Genomic DNA, 12,673 nt, shown 5'->3' with positions numbered 1-12,673 from the left:
TGAATCTTCATCAGTAGGGGAAATGAACGCACTGGGCAGAATAAAATGAGAGGATGTGTTGAGACCAGTAGATTAGTAAGTGATGTGTGAATAAGATGGACTAAAGTAGAGAGGAATACATTACTGATATGACACAGCTGCATACCCAAAATATATATTGAGTTGAAAGAAGCCTCACACACAAAAAATATGCATATTAAGAATCCATTTGTATGAAAACCAAGAACCAGTAAAACTAATTTAAAAGTAGTTCCAAATGAGAAATGGAAAATGACTTTGTAAGGACAGTCCTGTAAAGACATCCATGATACAAAACAACAACAACAACAACAACAACAACAACAACAACAACAACAAAACCCACACATCGATATGGTAAAGTTGCAGACAGATTGTGTAGCATCATTTAAATCTTTGAAAGATTCCACAAGCCAAAAAACAAATGTCTCTGTCTCTGTATATATGCACCCACCCACTGACACATATACAAGGTGGGATTGTGAATGATTTTTTTTTTTCTTTTTGGTGTGTGTTCAGCACTTTTCAAATTAAAAAAATTACATGCTAAGAGGGGGAAAGGAAAAGGAAGCAAGGGGGGAAAAAAGGAAGAAAGGAAAAATACAAGGAATAATTAATACAGAACAGGTGATAAAGAGGGAAAACAAAGGAGACTCTTTTTTAAGTTTATTTATTTTATTTGTGTGTGTGTGTGTGAGAGAGAGAGAGAGAGAGAGAGAGAGAGGAAGCACAAGCCAAGGGAGGGGCAGAAAGGGAAAGAGAGAGAGAATCCCAAGCAGGCTCCATACCACCAGCACAGAGCCAGAGCCCTACGTGGAGCTCGAACTCACAGACTGTGAGATCATGACCTGAGCCGAAATCAAGAGTCAGACGTTTAACCAACTGTGCCACCCAGGTGTCCCAACAAAGGAGACTTTTAAGCAGAAGAAGAAAAATAAGAGAAATATATGTGGAAATGGCTAAAAAGAAACAGCTACAAATTCAGGAAAGTTTCCCATAGCAAGTTTGCAATAATAAGGAAACTGATGAGCCCTGGAAAGAGCAGATCTTAGAGTGGACTACCATTTTTTGGGCTGTGGTGCAGGCAGAAAGATGGTTTTGATACATTAACTTGATTTAGCTTAGAAAATCTGTCCATTCACTGCTCGTGGCTCACCATTTGTTGTCTGGGGGGCCCTACCGTTGCTGAATAGAAGTGTCTAGGAGTGTATGTGGTATGTATGAGAGATAGGACCACAAGCAAGTAGGAAGATAATTTTCTCTGCTGCTGAACTTCTAGGAGGTAGGCTCCACTGCTTTAAAAGTACATCTCCTCCAAGAGCCTCTAGTGCCAAAAACCCTATCCTCAAAATATCCAGCTCTGGGGCGCCTGGGTGGCTCAGTTGGTCAAGCGTCCAACTTCGGCTCAGGTCATGATCTCATGGTCCGTGAGTTCGAGCCCCGCGTCGGGCTCTGTGCTGACAGCTCAGAGCCTGGAGCCTGCTTCAGATTCTGTGTCTCCCTCTCTCTCTGACCCTCCCCTGTTCATGCTCTGTCTCTGTCTCAAAAATAAATAAACATTAAAAAAAAAAAGTTTAAAATATCCAGCTCATTAGTCTGGTGTGAGAAACAAAAAAAACTGTGTTCTTTTCTGTTTTAGATTCAATTGACCTACAGAAAGCAAAGGAACATAATCAGAGACTGGATGAAGAAATTCTGGCTTTAAGAAATCGGGTTCGATCACTTGACTCAGAAAAAAAAGCGCTTGGAGAAGTAGTAAGTTGTTGAATGTCATTTGTTCTTAGAATTTATTTAAATGTGTATAAAATAACAATCAGCAGCTAGAGCAACATAGATCTGTATTGCCTATATATATGATTGTATATATATATATATCTATATATATATATCTATATATATATATAGTCATTAATGAGGACTGATACTGGCGGCTATAGCATCCCAGATAGATGCCATACTGTGACTTAGATGACCTATCAGTATTTATATTTTATACATTTTAGCTGCCTGTGCTAAACAGTAATGTGACTGCTCTTATGTCAGTTTAGGACCTTTTTAATAAGGATTTAGATATCAGTTTACACTTAATTTAGCAAATAGAAATTATTATTCTATTATATTGGATAAATTTGAGTTGTGCCACATTGTTGAATTATTTCTTTTTAGTAATGTATTGATTTTTTTAATTTTTAGTTTTTTTAATGTTTATTTATTTTTGAGAGAGACAGAGACAGAGCGTGAATGGGGAGGGGCAGAGAGAGGGAGACACAGAATCTGAAACAGGCTCCAGGCTCTGAGCTGTCAGCACAGAGCCCAATGAAGGGCTCAAACTCACCAACTGTGAGATCATGACCTGAGCTGAAGTTGGATGCTCAACCTACTGAGCCACCCAGGAGCCCCTGTATTTATTGATTTTTACTATGGACTTCTAAGTTCTGGATATATGTCTCTTCAATTTTAGTTTATATTCATTTTACAGTCATATCTCTAGTGTCTCACACAACAGCCCACATAAACTAAGTGCTCAAGTAATTTTGTTGCAAGAATGAATAAATACCCAAGAGGATGGCTATTATCAAAACAACAGAAAACAAAAAATGTTGACAGTAATATGGAGAAATTGGAGCCCTTGTGCATTGTTATCGAGAATGAAAAATAGTATTGCAGTGACTATAGAAAACAGCATGGCACTTTCTTTAAAAAGTAAATGTAGAATTACCATATGATTGAGCAATTCTGCTTCTGAGTATATACCCAAAGAATTGAAAGCAGGGACTTGAACAGATTTGCACACTCATGTCACAGCAGTGTTATCCACAGCATCCAAAAGGTTGAAGCAATGCAAGTGTCCCTTGATGGATGAATAGATAAACAAAATGTGGCACATACATTTAGAATATATAGATAAACAAAATGGAATATTACTCAGCCCGAAGGGCATTCTGACCTGTGCTACAACAGGGATGAAACTTGAAGACATTATGTTAATTAAAATGTTAGTCACAAAAGGACAAATAGTGTATGATTCCCTTTACATGAGGTACCTAGAGTAGCAAAATCACAGAGACGGAAAATAGAATGGTGGTTGCCAGGGGCTGCGGGGGGGGGGGGGGGAGAGAGGGACAGAATAGGGAGTTCTTATCTAATGGGTAAAGAGTTTCAGTTTTGGAAAATGAAAAGAATTGTGAAGACTGATGATGGTGATGGTTACATAATAATGTGAATGTACTTAATAGTACTGAACTGTGTGCTTAAAAATGGTCAACATGGTAGGGACGCCCATGTGGCTCAGTTGGTTGAGCGTCCAACTCTTGATTTCGGCTCAGGTCATGATCTCACTGTTCATGGGACTGAGCCCCAAATCAGGCACTATGTTGACAGTGTGGAGCCTGCTTGGGATTCTCTCTCTCCTTCTCTCTCTGCCCCTCTCCTATTCATGCTATCTCATGCTCTCTCTCTCAAAATAAATAAATAAAACTTTTTTGGGGCGCCTGGGTGGCTCAGTCGGTTGAGCGTCCGACTTCAGCTCAGGTCACGATCTCGCGGTCCGTGAGTTCGAGCCCCGCGTTGGGGCTCTGGGCTGATGGCTCAGAGCCTGGAGCCTGCTTCCGATTCTGTGTCTCCCTCTCTCTCTGCCCCTCCCCCGTTCATGCTCTGTCTCTCTCTGTCTCAAAAATAAATAAAAACGTTAAAAAAATTTTTTTTAAATAAAAAAAATAAAAATAAAAATAAAAAAACTTTTTTAAAAAGGTCAACATGGTAAATTTTGTGTTACGTAGGTTTTATCATAATTTTTAAATGTAATCATAAGCCTGAATAAACAATGACTGTTCAAGTTGTCTTAGTCTTTGTAAATTTATATATTTAATACTGACATATACTTATATGTTTAATACATGCATGTACATATATACATCTGCATTATAAAATTCAAGAAGGGTACATCCCACACAGTGTTGTTTCTGGAAAGGGAAAAGGGATTGTGGGGTAAGGTTATGATAGGATAATATCATTTTTTTTTAAGTTTATTCATTTTGAGATGGAGCGTGTGAGTGGGGGAAGGGCAGAGAGAATGGGAGACAGAGAACCCCAAGCAGGCTCTGCACTGTCAGTACAGAGCCCGACTCAGGGCTCGAGCTCAAGAACCATGAGATCATGACCTGAGCCAAGATCAAGAGTCAGAAGCTTAACCCACTGAGCCACTTTTTACTCTATAAACCTATGTGTGTTAGTTGGATTTTTTTCGTGAAGAATGTATTCATGTATTACTAGTACCTTTTAATAGCAAAGCAAACCCCCTCCCCAACCCCATACTCTCATATTTAAAATACTTTTGTATTTAAGGTTGAAAGGCTCAAAGGAAAGATTCATGAATCTCAAGAGAATAAGCAACTTGGAAACCACTCCCCTGGGAAAACTGTGGGTGCTGAACAGAGAGAACAGGTATTTGAAAGTCTATTCTTTCTGGTTTCATATTTTGAAGTGAGTCCCATTTTTGCAAAGTATACCAGAGCGATTGGTGCTGATCATTTATTACTCTCCTCTTATTGCCTCTTTTTCTATTGCTCAGCCAATTAGAGTGGAGGAAGAAATTGGGGTGCAGAGGATGTGTTTCTGTTCACTTCTTCCCCACAGTGTGAAGAAAGGGATGGATTATTTCTTTTAAAGAAAAGAGGAAAGGAATCTTACAAAGAGACAACCAATTTGAGCATTTTTAATCATCACAATGAAGTTGATTTATAGAATCAACCAATGGTGGGAGAGGGGGTAGTTGGAGCCACACTTAAAGTAATAAACCGGGGTAGAGAACGAGAAAGGCCTAGACGCCATGTACAGTGTCTAGTCTTTTCAGTGTGATCGGCATCTGAAGCGGTGGACAAAGTGATCGACTTTAGGGCTGGAATGAAGCAGGAGCCAGTATGTGTTAGATAGGGCTGTTTCAGACACTCAGGGCAAGGAGCTAGACTGCTTTGGGGGGCTTTCCTCTTATATACTTAAGATGAGTGACATCCCTTGTTGCTGAGGGGTCTCATTCATGAGAGCTGTTTTTATTGTAGTTCCCTGGGCCCTATAGCCCAGACCTCTTAGGTATCATGGAAACTACAGCTACAGAATTTCTTGGCTCTGACCCAAGGAGTTAGTGTCCTTTCTTGTCTTCCAAAACCCTTTTCCATATAAGCAGTACATTTTTGTAGGAAAGAAAGGAAGAAAAGCAGGGAATGAGGAGTGGAGGAAAGAAAAGAAGGAATTTACAATCAAGACTGCAGTAACTTTTACCAAAATCATTCCCCAAACACTCAGTAGGGCTCTAGTTACAAGCAAGTTGATTATTAATAACTATTTTGATTAGTTTCTTATTTATCCTTCCAGTATGTCTTTATGCAAATGTAATAAATTTGAATATTTACTCAGATTTCCTCCTTTCCTGATTTCTTTTTCTTTTTACTTCTGTATCATACAAAAGAGAGATCCTTCTGTATCATACAAAAAAAGTCTTCCTCATTCTTTTTTCTTTTTAATTTTTCTTAACATTTATTTATTTTTGAAAGACAGAGAGAGACAGTGCATGAGCAGGGGAGGGGGAGAGAGAGGGGGAGGGAGACACAGAATCCAAAGCAGGCTCCAGTATCTGAGCTGTTTGTTAGCACAGAGCCCAGCGCGGGGCTTGAACTCACGAATTGCAAGACGATGACCTGAGCTGAAGTCAGACGCTCAACCAACTGAGCCACCCAGGTGCCCCAAGTTTTCTTCATTCTTTAGAGCAGTGTAGCTTTCTATTGTGTGGATGTACTACATTTAACCAGTCTCCTCTGATGAACACTTGGGTTGTTTCTAGTCTTTTGCACATGTATGCAGGTGTTTCTGTAGGATAGAGTCGCAGAAATGGGATTATGGGATTAGAGATTAGATACATCTGTGATTTGGGTAGATATTGCCCGATATCCCTCAGAGAGAATTATACCAGTTTCCTCTCCCTCAGCAAGGCATGTGAAAACCACTTTGGTAAAAAATTCACCAACTGAATATATTGTCAAAATTTTGTGTTTTTACTAAATGAGAGCTGAGAATGGGTATCCAAATGTAGTTTTCATGTTTATTTATCTATTTACAGTAAGACTGAGCATTTTTCATATGTTTAAAAGTTATTTGTATTTCTTTTCTAAAATAGCTTGATTGAAATACCTAATACAATACAGACATACATATTTTAAGAGTTGAGTTCAATGAGATTTGACAGGTGCATACACCTGTATAACCACAACCGACCACTGCAATCAAGAAAGAAAACACATTCGTTAGCCTAACATATTCATTAGCTCCCTCCCCCTTTGCCATCACACCCCTCCCTGCCCTGTCCCCACTCCACCACTTCCTGTTATAATACGTTTTCAGAATTTCTAATAAATAGAATCATCTGGTATATACTCTTTTGTGTTTGGCTTCTTTCACTTGAAATGATGCTTTTGAGATTTATCCACGTTGCTGCCTGTGTCAAGAGTTCATTTTTTATATTGCTGAGTAATATCCCTGTATGTGGATATACCATAAACTGTCTACCCACTGGTTGATAGAACATTCAGATTATTTTCAGGTTTTGACTGTTATAAAATAAAGCTGTCACTAGTATCCTCATGCCAGGTTTTGTTTTTTTTTTCATCTTGGATAAATACCTAGTAGTGGAATTATCAAGTCATAGAGTCAGTGCATGTTTAACTGTATGAAAAACTGCCAGACTGCTTTCCAAAGTAGTGGTACTAGTTTACATTCCCATTGACGATGGTATGGAAATTTCAGTTGCTTCCTCATCTTCAACAACATTGTTATTGTCAGTCTTGTGAATTCTAGACATTCTAGTGGACACATAATGGTATCTCACGGTGCTTTTAATTTGACTTTTGAGAGTATCTAATGACAATGAGTATGTTTTGATGTGTTTATTGGCCATTAGTGTATGTTCTTTTATGAAACCTCTGTTCAAATATTTTGCTCGTTTTTAATTCAGGTATTTATATTAAGTTGTAGGAATTCTTTCTATTTTTTGGATAACTGTCCTTCATTAGATAGATGTATTTTAAATATTTTCTCTCAGTCTGTGGCTTGTCTTTTCGTCTTTTAAAACAGTGTTTTATGAAGAGTAGTTGTTTTAAAATTTTGATGGATCCCAATTCATCAAATTTTTCTTTTATCATTTTATGATAGGACATAAAAGCCATCTAAGAACCAAGGACACAAAATATTTCTCCTCTCTTTTCTTCTAAAGGTTTTATAGTTTGAGCTTCTACATTTAGATTTATGATCCATCAGAGATAATTTTTGTATGTAGTGTGATGTAAGGGTTGAGGTTCATTTATTTCCAAATGTATATCCAATTATTCCAGAACCATTTATTGGAAAGAGTGTTATTTCCTTATCAAATTACTTTGGCTCCTTTAGCAAAAATTAGTTATACAGCTCAGTTTCTGGACTCTATTCTGTTCCATTAATCTACGTTTATTCTTAAATAATGCCATGCTGTTGTTTTATTGTAAGTCTTAAAATCAGAAAGAAAACCTTTCCAACTCTGTTTTTCTTTTTTAAAATTGTTTAGACTGTTCTAGGTCCTTTGCATTCCCATATATATTTTATTTTTTAATGTGTATTTATTTATTTTTGAGAGAGAGAGCAAACATGAGCAGGAGAGGGGCAGAGAGAGGGGGAGAGAGAGAATCCTAAGCAGGCTCTGCACTGTAGCAGGCTCTGCGCTGACGGTGCAGAGCTCAACGCAGGGCTCAAACTCACAAACCATGAGGTCATGACTTGAGCTGAAATCAAGAGTAGGAAACTTAACCGACTGAGCCACCCAGGTACTCCCCTATATACATTTTAGAATGAGCTTGTCAGTTTTGACAAAAATGCCATGTAGGATTTTGATTGGAATGGCATTGAATGTTCAGATCAACTGAGGAAGAATTTATATTTTAACAACATTGTGTCCACCAATGTGTTAACATGGTCTATATCTTTCCATTTATTTGGGTCTTTAATTTGTCTCAGCAATGTTTTGTAGTTTTCAGCACACAGTTCTTACCTATGTAGAATTACATTTATTCTTTAAAAAAAAATGGAAGTATAATTTACATTGCCATAAAATTCACCCTTTTAAAGTGTACAGTGCAGTGAATTTTAGTATACTCACAAAGTTATGCAATTATCACTACTGTCTAATTTCAGAACATTTTTATCTCCCCCAAAGAAACCCCATATCCATTAGTAGTCATTCTCCATTCCCTTAGCCCCCAGCCTCTTGGCAACTACTGATTTACTTTTTGTCTCTAAGAATTTGCCTATCCGGGTACATTTCATGCAAATGGAATCATAAAATATGTGGTCTTCTGCATCTGGCTTCTTTCACCTTAGCATAATATTTTCAAGACTCAAGCCTATCATAGCATAGGTAAGTGCTTTATCTCTTTTTTGTGGCTAAATAATATTTCATTGCATGGATTATACCACATTTTGTTTTTCCATTCGTCAATTGAGGGGCATTTGGTAGTTCCCACTTTGTGGCTATTTTGAATAATGCAAACTTTTTGTGTGGACATGTTTTCATTTCTTTTGGGTATGTACTTAGGAGTGAAATTGCTAGGTCATATGTTAACTCTCTGTTTACCCTTTTGAAGAAATGCCAGGCTGTTTTCCAAAGCAGTTGTTCCATATAATATTCCCATCAGCAGTGTATAAGAATTCCAGCTTCCCCACATCTTCACCAATATTTGTTATAGTCTTATCTTTTTTATTATAGCTATCCTAGTGGGTGTGAAGTAGGATCTTAATGTAATTTTGATTTGTGTTTCCTGTGTAATCTTGAACATCTTTTCTTACGCTTATTGGCCATTTGTATATCTTCTTTAGAAAATGTCTATTCATGGGGTGACTCAGTGGCTCAGTCTTTTAAGCATCCAACTCTTCACTTCAGCTCAGGTCATGATCTCATGCTTTGTGGGATCATGCCCATGTTGGGCTCTGTGCTGACAGGGTGGAGCCTGCTTGGGATTCTCTCTCTCCCTCATTCTCTGCCTCTCCCCTGCTCACATGTGTGTGTGTGCGCACTCACACGCACTCACGCATGCACACACGCGAGCTCGCTCTCTCTCAAGATAAATAAATAAAGGGGTGCCTGGGTGGCTCAGTCGGTTGAGCGTCCGACTTTGACTCAGGTCATGATCTCACTGCTCGTGAGTTCGAGCCCTGCATTGGGTCCTGTGCTGACAGCTCAGAGCCTGGAGCCCGTTTCAGATTCTGTGTCTCCCTCTCACTCTGCCCCTTCCCTGCTCATGCTCTGTCTCTCTATGTCTCTCAAAAATGAATAAACGTTAAAAAAAATTTTTTTAAGATAAATAAGCATTAAAAAAAGAAAATGCCTATTCATATTCTTTGCCAGTTTTGATGGAGTTGTCTTTTTATTGCAAGAGCTCTTTATATACTCTATTTATTATCTCTGTCATGGACTGAATTGTGCCTCCGTTGAAATATGTTGAAGTCCTAACCCCCAGTACCTGTGAACACGACCTCATTTGGATACAGGGTCTTTGCAAATGCAGTAAAGTTAAGATGAGGTCATTAGGATGGGCCCTAATCCAATATGACCGGCGTACCTGTGAGAAGAGGAAATGCTATGTGAAGACAGAGACACACAGGGAGTGCCATGTGATGACAGATGGAGAGATTGGAGGGATGCAGGTACAAGCCAAGACATGCCAAGGATTGACAGCCACCACCAGAAGCTAGAAGAGGCAAGGAAAGATTCTACCCAGAGTCTCAAAGGGAACATTGCTTTGATAATAGCTTGACTTCAGAGTTCCAGCCTCCAGAGTGATGAGGAATAAATTTCTGTCGTTTTAAGCTACCCAGTTTGTGGTACTTTGTTATGGCAGCCCGCAGAAACTCGTTGACATTTTGGTACCAAAAAGTGAGGTACCTTCTATAACAAATAGCTAAAACAGTAGAAGTGGCTTTGTACTTGTATTACATGTGGAAGCTGGAGTAATGTTGGGGTGCTAGATAGAAAAAGCTTAAATTGCCTTGAAGGGATTGTTGGTATAAATACAGACTTAAAGGTGATTCTGGTGAGAGTTCATGCAGAAGTGAGACTATAGGGAAAGCGTCTGTCTCTCGGAGAATACGTAGATTGCCATGATCGGAATGTTGCTTAGAAGCATGAACTTTGAAGCTGCTTCTGGTGAGGCCTCAGAGAGCAGTGAGGAACATGCCCTATTTGACTCTGAAGAAGAGATGATCCTTGTTATAAAGTAGCAGAGAACGTAGTTGAATTATGTTTCGCCACTTTTTGGTTTTTTTCCCTTTTGTCTGCAAAAGTCTTTGTTCTACTTTTGTTTTTCAAAAATGTTTGTTACTGTGATAAAATACACGTAACTATTTTCAAGTGTACAGTTCAGTGATAGTAAGCACATTCACAATGTTGTGCAGCTATTACTAACATCTACGTCCAGAACTCCCTTCATCTTGCAAACCTGAAACTGTGTATTCATTAACCAATAATTCCCTCTTCTGCCCTTCCTCCCAGCCCCTGGTAACCGCCATTCTATTTTCTGTCTCTATGATTTGGACTACTCTAGGTACCTCAGATAAGGGGAATCGTATTCACTATTTGTCCTTTGGTGACTCACATTTCAATTAGCATGATATCTTCCAAGTTTCATCCCTGTTGTACCACATGTCAGAACGCCCTTCCTATTTCAGGCTGAAATTCCATTGTATTGCCACATTTTGTTTATCTCTTCATCCATCAAGGGACACTTGAGCTGCTTCAACCTTTGGGCTGTTGTGGATAACACTGCGATGAACACAAGTGTGCACATATCCATTCAAGTCCCTGCTTTCAATTCTTTGGGGTATATACCTTGATGTGGAATTGCTGGATTATAGTAACTGGCTTTCATTTTGTTGAAGAACCATCATACCGTTTTCCACCGTTTACTTTCTCACTAACAGTTTCACAAGGGTTCCAATTTCTCTATATCACCTTCAACAACACCTATTTTCTGTGGTTTTGGTGGTAGCTATCCTAATGAATACAGGGTAGTTTCTCATTGTGGTTTGAGTTGCATTTACCTAATAATTAATGATGTTAGGGGCGCCTGGGTGGCTCAGTCGGTTGAGCGTCTGACTTCGCTCGGGTCACGATCTCACGGTCCGTGGGTTCGAGCCCCGCATCAGGCTCTGTGCTGACAGCTCAGAGCCTGGAGCCTGCTTCCGATTCTGTGTCTCCCTCTCTCTCTGGCCCTCCCCCCGTTCATGCTCTGTCTCTCTCTGTCTCAAAAATAAATAAAAATGTTAAAAAAAAAAAATTTAATGATGTTAAACATCTTTTCATGTGTTTATTGATCAATCATATGTCATCATTGGAGAAATATCTATTCAAGTCCTTTGAGTATTTTAAAATCAGGTTGTTGTTATGTTGTTGAGTTTTGGGAGCTCTTTATATTTTCTGCTTATATCAATCCCTTATCAGATATATAATTGCAAATATTTTTCCATTCCATAGGTTGGAATCTGTGTTTTCATTTCATTTCATCTGTGTTGATGCACAAAAAATTCTAAATTTCATGGTCAGTTTGTCTATTTTTTCTTTTATTGCCTGTGCCTTTGATGTCATATCCAAGAAATCATTGCCAAATTTAATGTTATAAAGCCTTTTGCATGTTTTCTTCTATGAGCTTTATAGTTTTACATCTTATATTTAAATCTTTGATTCATTTTTAGTTAATTTTTATATATGCTGTTAGGATACAACTTCATTCTTTTTGTAAATGGATGTCCAATTTTTTCAGCATCATTTGTTGAAAAGACTGGTCTTTTCCCATTGAGTGGTCTTGGCGCATTTGTCAAAAATCATTTGACCATATCGGGACACCTGGGTGGCTCAGTCAGTTGAGCGACTGACTTCAGCTCAGGTCATGATCTCACAGTCTGAGTTCGAGCCCCGCATCGGGCTCTATGCTGACAGCTCAGGGTCTGGAGCCTGCTTCGGATTCTGTGTCTCCCTCTCTCTCTGCCCCTCCCCTGCTCATGCTCTGTCTGTCTCTCTCTCTGTCAAAAGTAAATAAACATAAAAAAAAAATCATTTGACCATATACATGCAGGTTTATTTTGGGGCTCTGTATTCTGTTCCATTGGCCTATATGTCTGTATTTATGCCTGTACCACACTGTTTTTTTTTTGTTTGTTTTTTTGTTTTTTTTTTAAATTTTTTTTTCAACGTTTTTTATTTATTTTTGGGACAGAGAGAGACAGAGCATGAACGGGGGAGGGGCAGAGAGAGAGGGAGACACAGAATCGGAAACAGGCTCCGAGCCATCAGCCCAGAGCCCGACGCGGGGCTCGAACTCACGGACCGCGAGATCGTGACCTGGCTGAAGTTGGACGCTTAACTGACTGCGCCACCCAGGCGCCCCGAGTACCACACTGTTTTGACTACTCTGGCTTTGTACTAACTTTTTAAGACATGTTTATTTTGAGTGAGAGAGAGAGAGAGTGCATGCTCATGCACATGTGAGCGGGGGAGGGGCAGAGAGCGAGAGAGCGAGAGAGCGAGAGAGCGAGAGAGAGAGAGAGAGAGAATCCCAAGCAGGCTCCATGCTGTCAGCACAGAGCT

At 39.1% G+C, this 12,673-nt stretch overlaps 1 protein-coding gene across 4 annotated transcripts in view; it reads left to right on the top strand.

Moving 5' to 3' along the window:
- Window positions 1–12,673, top strand: part of CCDC30 (coiled-coil domain containing 30) — a 131,588-nt gene that overhangs the window by 35,446 nt on the left and 83,469 nt on the right. For all 4 annotated transcript variants that reach the window (XM_049617366.1, XM_049617364.1, XM_049617365.1 and 1 more), the window contains 2 exons: window positions 1,658–1,773; window positions 4,363–4,461. In XM_049617366.1, the coding sequence (XP_049473323.1) occupies window positions 1,658–1,773; window positions 4,363–4,461 (215 nt within the window). The remainder of the gene's footprint in view (window positions 1–1,657; window positions 1,774–4,362; window positions 4,462–12,673) is intronic.

The sequence above is a fragment of the Panthera uncia genome (assembly GCF_023721935.1).
Source record: "Panthera uncia isolate 11264 chromosome C1 unlocalized genomic scaffold, Puncia_PCG_1.0 HiC_scaffold_4, whole genome shotgun sequence".
Classification (NCBI taxonomy): domain Eukaryota; kingdom Metazoa; phylum Chordata; class Mammalia; order Carnivora; family Felidae; genus Panthera; species Panthera uncia.
This window is presented reverse-complemented; position numbering and strand designations above follow the sequence as displayed.